At 44.0% G+C, this 8,659-nt stretch overlaps 1 protein-coding gene across 1 annotated transcript in view; it reads right to left on the bottom strand.

Moving 5' to 3' along the window:
* Positions 1-1,784: 1,784 nt before the first annotated feature.
* The window catches only part of LOC306972508 (olfactomedin-like protein 2B), a 12,412-nt gene continuing 5,537 nt past the window's right edge, over positions 1,785-8,659 (bottom strand). Inside the window, exons 7-9 of the mRNA XM_079569161.1 lie at positions 8,434-8,610; positions 3,717-3,913; positions 1,785-2,403 (exon numbers count right to left, since the gene is read on the bottom strand). Of these exons, the coding sequence (XP_079425287.1) occupies positions 2,014-2,403; positions 3,717-3,913; positions 8,434-8,610 (764 nt within the window). The 3' untranslated portion in view covers positions 1,785-2,013. The remainder of the gene's footprint in view (positions 2,404-3,716; positions 3,914-8,433; positions 8,611-8,659) is intronic.

Genomic DNA, 8,659 nt, shown 5'->3' with positions numbered 1-8,659 from the left:
CACAGCAAAGCTTTAGACGAGGCATTTTTCACCAAAAGAAACATAATGAAATACATGCATGTATTTTTCTGTTTAGTGAGTAAAAGGTTACACAGTGTGGCTTTAAGACAGGACTTTAAAAGGACTTTCAAAGGACTTGCCACATTGACGTTTTGTTTGAATGTTAAAAATGCAGGGTTTTCAAGGTGAAAGTAATGCTTGGAGTAATCTGAATAGTCCTAATTTGAAAGCCTTGGCTGTGAGCTGTGTCAGGGTGTTGAACTGCATTTGGCTGCGGGTGACTTTCCACTGGGAGCCTTTCATTGATTTCACAGTTTCCAGGAAAACTGCGCGCCCCTGAAGTGTCCACAGCAGACTGGCCAAGCACAAAGCTTAAAGGAAGAAGACAGCTCAATTACACATTATTAGAAGTTTATTTTAAATTACAAACAAGTACAAGCAGCAGCCTGAATAAAACTTTGTCAAATCTCTCCTGATTTAGAAAAATTGCCACACACACACACATTAAAAAAAACGAAGATGCGTACAGTGCATGATGCCAAGCTTTGGAATTCGGACTGCTTTCACACAGTCGAAGGTTTTTGAAGCAAAAGCATCTTTGTGTAATTTACTGGCTAAACCTTGTGAAAAAGGACTGGCATTTTACCTAGTTCTTTTGGAGGAGCCAAGTCTGAGTGCTCGTCTAAATCACTTAAACACAAAGAAATGGTTTGGTCCAGACTCAATGAGCTGAAAGTGAATGGCTGCTCAAAGGCAATTACAGTTTTTCTCTTATTTTCGTTGGCTCAGATGTTGGCTGAGAAAAGCAGTCGTCAGAGCTTCAAATCTGAGTCACAGAGACACTTCACTGTCTCACATTGTTACAAAGAGAAATGCGATTGTATTGTTTATAAAAGTAGCTTAGACTAGGAGCCTTTCAGCTAACACAATAGAGCTTACCTTTCATGTGCATCATAAGTGGTGAGTCGTCACACTGCACAGCGTGAGGAAGGCAGCACTTTGACTCTGCAGCCAGATTTCAAAACACAGTATGAGACGCTGCTGGATATCAGTCGTAGCTCGTCTAAGGTCGTTTGGTGGTTGTAATTTATATATCCCTCTTTCACAGTGAGACCTACGACCACCTTTTTTGGGCTATGGTGGTCTGTTTTGTGCAGCGTACACCCACTTTAGGAATAATACACAAAACTAGCAAAGCAGTGGCTGGGACCTCAGTCTTATCATTTGGACTGGCCCTTTTTACAGTCGGAGGTTTAGCTCGCTTAGATAATTGCAGACAAAACGGTCGGGGATTAATTACATCTGTTTGATGTCACACTGTCACATCGGGCTACCACGCTTGTAATCTGGGTAATACAGATAAAATGTTTCTTATTTTTACACTTTTCACACACACCTTTCTTTCTCAGCCCCATCTCGCCTTTTTCGGTCGACTTTTTCGTACTTATGTGGACGGCCGTGGATACTCCTGTTGTGAGAAGCCGCTACATTGGACTCTACCATCTTGAATGAGCTCAAAGGGGGTGTGCAACGTCTAATGGTGTCTCCATATTGTAGACGCAGTTAAAGAGAAGCGCGGTGAAAAAGTTCTTTCTGATTTCAATACTTCAGTTATTAAACGTTATACCAAACGTTTGCATAACTTATTCATGTCTCTACCTTTAGAAGTACTCCAGACTCCTGCTGCAGTCTGTAAATGCCTGTAAAGCCTATAGCAGCCCTACTTTGAGAGTCTGCTATAAATATTTATTTATATAAATATCTATTGTTTGTCGCACTTGGAAACGTCCTGACTCTCTGGACGACCCAGCACACCACTGGAGCAAACAACAAACAGCGTACAATCCACCACAGTGTCAGTAATTGGTTTTCGCTGGGCCATGACGCTGGCTAATTAATCGGGCTAAGTCAAAAGTAACGTAGTTAATAGTTGATAGTGTCCAAGCCTCTGCAGATGAGCGTGTTCAAGTTATCCACAGTAAAACATTCATAAAGTGTCACTTTTCTCTCGTGCTAATAGGCAAACATAACGTCGTACACCATCTGGTGGCCATTGTCCCATGCGTAGAGTTTTTTGTCCAGGGGGCAGTAGCTGAGCTGGGCCGTGTGCTGGTGCGCGCTGGTGAAGGCCAACAGAGGCACCGTGTGTGTGAACGTGTGCGTGTCAAAGGCGTACGTCACGTTAGCGTAGCGCCGCTCGATGTTGTCCACCGCATAGAGCACGCCACAGACCAGGAAGCTGTTCCCGTAGCGGCCGCGGCGCAGACCGGTGCGGAAGGTCTGGATAGGCTGCAGGTCTCGTGGGCGGAGCTGAGTGAGCAGGATCACTTCCTGGTGGAAGCCCTCAGAGTCCACAGCAGGATACAGCACCCACAGGCCTGACTCGTCCACCGCAAACTCCACCTGAAATCACAGCCACACGGAGCTATCGCTACAGGTCTCTGGAACATCACTTATACACACAACTCCAGTCAACACAAAGGTGCATTAAGGAACTCTTCAACTATGGAGAAAAGAATTATCTTACTGCATACTTGACGTTCGTGTGACTCAGTGGCTGTGTGGGTGCTTGGCCTCTACAATGATCCAGGATCAATAGTTTTTTACTAGTGTAATAATACACCGCGGTGCAAAATGTGACGATATGCATCGTACCTTGTATTGTGACTGTGTCTATATTCTTTTATATATAAACAGTTTTAGAAAGCATTGCTTTTTTTGCAGTTTTATTCTGAAACAATACATACTGCCAAATAATGAACATTTATAAAACATTTTTATTTCAAAACCAACTTAATATTTTTTATATTGCACTTGCAGCGTGAAGCACTGAGCCATGGGTGCTGCACCCTGAACCGTTACACAGGTTTTTAGGGTTTCTGGTTGGTTTTCTGGATGGATGGATGAGTAATCATGGAGATGGTTCCATCAGTAAAGAAAACCTACCAGAAGCCTAAAAACAACTGATCATATAGGCTGCTGTGACCACCCAAACAACTGGTGGGTCACTAAAAGGGCAAACACACACAAATATCTTTCTTTTTTAATAAAAAGTAAACAACACACTGTGCTGCACCTCTATTAACCTAATGAAGTGACCCGCGCGTGTGAGAAGAGAAGAAGTGATTTACAAGTTATATCTATTAAATCGTTTTATAATCAGGGCAAATTTGCCTGGGTGCTCAAAGATTTGGGTGGCTCTGCAGCACCCACAGGATCTGTGCACCAAGGGAACAAACTGTTGACCTTTGAGTCCGTAGGCCAGCGCTCTGGTACATCTACTATAATGCAGTTTTCAACAACTTCATGAGTACAAGTGTGCAATGATCTCCCTCTTTCACTCTCCTTGCCTATGCCTGAGTGTACATTTCAGTTCTCATATTGCCTCCGTGCTAAGGCCCTCCACAGCCGTATTGAGCACATATATTTGTTTCATCAGTCACATGACTACACACATACATAAATGATGTATTAATAATAAAGTACACTCAAAATGAAAAAGCACTTTAATTGACTTTTTTTTTTTAAAGGTATCTTTCAAGTGGTTGACGTGTCTCTGGGCAACACAGGGCAACTCAACATTTCAACCGTTTTCCACAGCGGTCGTTTTGGTTTCTTATCTGTTCATGATTTACACACTTTTTTTGTTGTTCCGTGGCCTGGCCCACCTTGTCCCATAACTCACCCTGTGTGTTTCCAGAGGCCGTGAATCTTACCTCCGAGTGCGTCCTGTGGGTCTGCTCCTCTAACAGGGCGTCATGCAGCGTGGTCCAGGCGGCCACGAACCTGCGCCTGAGGTCGAAGCGAATGATGTCCCGGCTGAAGGCGCGATTATAGTAGAACGTCCCGTCAAACACCACGTGGCCCGTCCCGGTGAAGCTGTACGGCAGCTTGTATGAGTTACTGGACAGTCCTGTAGACAAAACACACACAGGCAGCTGCTTAGACCATTAGACAGGGTTTATGAGTGTATTATGTAACGACTGGAGCCATCGCGGAGCAGAGGAAATGTCACTTCAGCAGCACCAGCCCAACAGGTGCAGAGCAATTCAACACAGGAACATACTGTGCACTTGCTGTACAATAGACAGACTATGGCTAGTGGTCTCAAACAGCGGCGGTTCAGGCTGGTTTAGACTGGTTCACACTGGCCATGAACTTGACATATTGGGTTTAGATGAGTTCAGGCTGGTTTAGACTGGTTCAGATGGGTTTTTGACTGATACAGACTGGTTTTGAGCTGGTTCAGACCAGTTTGCACTAGATCAGACTGGATTTAGACAGGTTCAGACAGAGGAGAAGACCGACTTTAATTCTCTGGCTTTCAACAAGGCATGAGCGGCGATGGCATTTGCATAGCGTTGAAATCAATCCAACTCTATGCAAATACAGAGCCATTTCCAGTGGCGACGACCAACCATAGAACAAGATCTGTCAGACACCTGTGTGTAATTGGCTCATGCACTTCAGCTGCGTCTCAAACTCCACCTCCACCGAGTGACTTAATTTTGTTTGGTGCGAGCGCGGCGTAAAAGGGCAAAAAGGCGGGAAGTTGCAACGAGCCTCCACAGAGCTCCAGAGCTCCAGAGCCTGTCAATCATAGAGTTAGGCTACGGTACTCTTATTGGTACTTTAAAAGGAAAAAAAAAAGTGAGTTAGAGGCTACTGCATACGTAGGCTTTAATCCTTGGCCTATATTTATTTTTTTATTACTCTACATTTTATTTCTACTTTGCGCATACACTACACAATATATGGGAGTTAAAATACTTCACTTACTTAACTTTTTTTTAATCGTTATTATTATCTATATCTACTGTAGGAAATCAATGCTGTTGGTTAGGTTTGGCTGTAGCTCTGGGGACTGAGTCCAAATGAAAACTTAGTGCAGTAAAATAATGAACTAAACTCGAGCTACAGCCTGTTTTCTGCCACTCAGATTGTGTCCTGTGGGTCGACACCGGCTCACGCTGACGTGCACGTGGGAGCGCTCATGCGTGTGCACGTACACACTGCCGTGTGCGCAAATAGACTCCACCCGAAACTGTTTAGTTTGAGTGTTTGTGAAAGAAGAAGTGTGCGTGGCTCGTCTGTTTGTTCAATACGAAGTCGTTACGTTTGGCTTTTTACAGCGGGTTAGCGGCAGCAGCTCGGGAGGTTTCTGAGTAGAATAAGCAATGTTGGAATGCAACAATTCCGGGCCGGAAAATGGAATAGTTGAGGGCAGCTTTAAGGTAGTGAAGCTGAATGAAACTCTTATTATATTATCTATGTTATTATGCTTTATTCTGGGTCGGAGGGAGCTGCACAGGAGGGAGAGGAAGGAGCTGACCAGTGAAGGACACAGTTTCAGAGGACCACTGAAGGAAGCCAGCCAGGTTTCCTCTGGGTGCTACGGTTTTCACTACCTCCAAAAACATGCGTGTCAGGTTGGTCCACAATGGCAGTGCGGCTCAGTCGCAGCGGCTCAGGACTAACACCTGAACACAATTTTGTTGTACAGTGACAAACAAAGCACTTACTTAATTCTTGTCTGTGCAGCTCTTTGGAAACTGTCTATGGCCCTGTCCACACGAAGTCAAGCTCAGGGCTAAACACGAAAATATTTTATCAATACAGCGCAACATCCACACGAAACCGGTGTTTTGGGGGTCTGTAAACTAGGGTTGTGCCGATGGATGATATCATCGTCCATCATGATGGATGAGCAACATCACGATGTAGAGCCACCATCGTGATGCCACGCCCCCTCCTGTCAGAAACACGCACTGGTCTTCAGTAGGCCGTGTAAACCTACAAACTTTGCAGAGATTGCACTGTAAATTAAATCACGAATTTTCAGTTTCAGTACCTGCCAGAAGACATGATGTGTTAGCCGTAATTATTAAAGTAAAGACGCAGCGCTGCTCTATTTCTGATGCGCGGAGCTTTCTCTCTCTCTCTGCACCTCAGAGTTTAACAGCGCGTGGTTTTGCTTTACTTCGTACGGAAACTTAAACCGTTTTAAAATGACAAGAACGGCTCTCACATCGGAGCAAGCTGGGCACGCATGGGTTTAGATTATTCTCACGAAGTAGCGAGAGAGGAAAGAGAGAGGAGAGAAAGAGGCTGGAGCGGCTTCAAAACGTAAACTACGACGCAAACTTCTAAACATTGTCCCGTTCACCCACTGTTTCTTACCCAGTATTACATTAATACTGAGCAAATGCAAATAATAAGCTCCGATTTACATTTGTATTAGTGTGATAAGAGCCTTGGTATTGAGGAGTTGATGCTCTGAATAAGTCGTTCTCCTCTCAGACTTTACGCACGAGTTTTAACACACACACTTCTGTTGCAAAATTCGTGTTCCGTGATTTTGTTCAGATTAGGTTTAGTTTAGATCGATTTATCATGGAATCTCACATTTTCCTAACATATATAGTAATATGCAGCCTCTATATAGGCTATGTAAATGTCTTTAAAAAATGCTTATAATGAGAAATGGACGATATCATCGTCCATCACGATGGTTCACTGTAAACATCGCCCAACCCTACTGTAAACAAATATTTTCCAAACCAGGTCCCTGAGTGGAAAGATCTCAAAACGCCGTTAACATGGCTTCGTTGTTAAGGCGTCTCCACAACTTTGACTAAAACGATGACATCACAGCTCCAGAGCTGTGTCTGTCTCCATAATCTATTGACCTTATAATGAGTTTTTCTCCGCTCCTCTATGCTCCACCACGGTCTGTGAGCCACAGGTGACAAGAAGTAAAACACTGCAGAATAGCCTCTATTCAGTCTGTGTTTTTGGACTGACAGTGAAAGTCTGGTCACTGACAGTTTTTCTGCTTCAGTCCCATTACATCTGAAGAATAAACTCGTCTTTTCTGTACATCGTAAATCCATGAATCCCATGTGGCTTCATGTGGACACACTCATTTACTGAGCTGGCTCCGTGTTTATAGAGAAAGATTCTGAAATTATAAGCGTTTTGTCTTCGTGTGGATATAGTCCAAGTTGTTGAAATGTGCTATATTCATAAAGCTGGGCTAGAAATGTCTGGTCAGGTTTTATTTATTTTTTTCATATTTATTGGGTTCTCCTTATTCCAGCTCAACAATTATTAGCTAGAAGAAATGTAAAAAGAAAGTTAATGCTTTGTAAACCCACATTAGCAATGCTCCAGTCAGAGCAGTTGAGCTCAGAAGAGCAGGAAAAGCAAAGACTCGTGGTCGGGGGAGGGGCATTCAAACATATGAACCAGCAAAGCAGTGGCAATTTTTCTCCTCAGACACACGTCAATGATTTATCTAAATAAACACACAGGAAAACCATACATGCCCAGATTACTTCAGTCAAAAGTAACAACAGAAATACATTTTCCAAAGGGGAAAATGAAGTAGCTGATGCAACAAGAGTCAAGAGGACTGTTGTGGTCTTGCATAAAGATATGTTTCAAAATATAGACTTCTGTGACCCCAGTTTGTGTCAAAACACACTGGGCTAAAACCTTTCACCTCCGGCCTCTGCCCTGGGGGTTATCTGCTCACCGCGTTTACCACAACAAAAGACCTATTCATGAGCCTGCGCCTTTAGTCTGCAGACCGCGACGCAACTCTACACTTCAAACGTCTTACTCTCACTTTACTTATTTCTGCTCTTCATTGTAGTTTTGAAAAAGCCTTGAGGCTCCTTTTGCCTGATCCGTAGAAAAACAAAGAGAGCCTGCTGCAGCAGGAAGTGAGACACAGAGAAGAACTGGGGCAGTAAAGCTTTCACTGTTTTAAAGGTTGTTCGACCACGGTCTAAACAAATGTAATATTTTTGCCAAATGTGTGCATGTGTACACTCTATAAAAGAGTGTATGTGTTAACAGCGCATAAGGAAAAGGTATTGCCTCCCCGTCGGGGAATCGAACCCCGGTCTCCCGCGTGACAGGCGGGGATACTCACCACTATACTAACGAGGACAGCCATAGAGAAAACAGGAGGGGGGCGGGTCTTAACTGCTGTCCGTCAGCTTAAGCCGGGCTTCTTTCACATGGATTCCAGCAGTGATATAAAGGCTGTGAGACTGTGGGGCTGTGAGTCTGTGGATCTGTGAGTCTGTGGAGCTGTGGGGCAGTGCAGCGTGTAATGTGAACAATGACCTTTGCTGTGGCAACATGTTTTCAAACACGTAAAGCAATCTCTTCCTTTTTTACTGTGGTATGTCACATGTCACTGACATGTTGGTAGAAAGCTTCCTCTCTCACTCTTTTCAGTTCAAAACGCGAACAAATACTTCAAACTGCAACTGCAATTTGATCAATATTACTGCATTTAGGCAACGTCTGGAGCAGGCCCCCCTAGTGGTCGGCTAAGGGATAGCAGCTCTACAGATATGTACTGTATCTATGCCGAATAGTGAACTACTGCACTAGGGAAAAAATACACAGCAAAAATACCTGATTTGAAAGCATCAATGTCTCTGAACTCCAGCAGGGTGTTGCCATAGTGACCGTCAGTGAGGTAGATGACACTGCCATGGCCTCGAGCGTCTCTCATCCAGGCTCCGTCTGCTAAACCATACGTGTTGTGCTGGACAGGCTCAGAGATACTGGCCACTGTGTCTTTACACAGACCTGGTGAAATACATTTAGAACACTTGTGTTCAGACAAGGCAACAATAAT

The sequence above is a fragment of the Gobius niger genome, assembly GCF_951799975.1.
Source record: "Gobius niger genome assembly, chromosome: 13".
Lineage (NCBI taxonomy): Eukaryota > Metazoa > Chordata > Actinopteri > Gobiiformes > Gobiidae > Gobius > Gobius niger.
The sequence above is the reverse complement of the archived record's forward strand: the minus strand, read 5'-3'. Positions and strand labels throughout refer to the sequence as shown.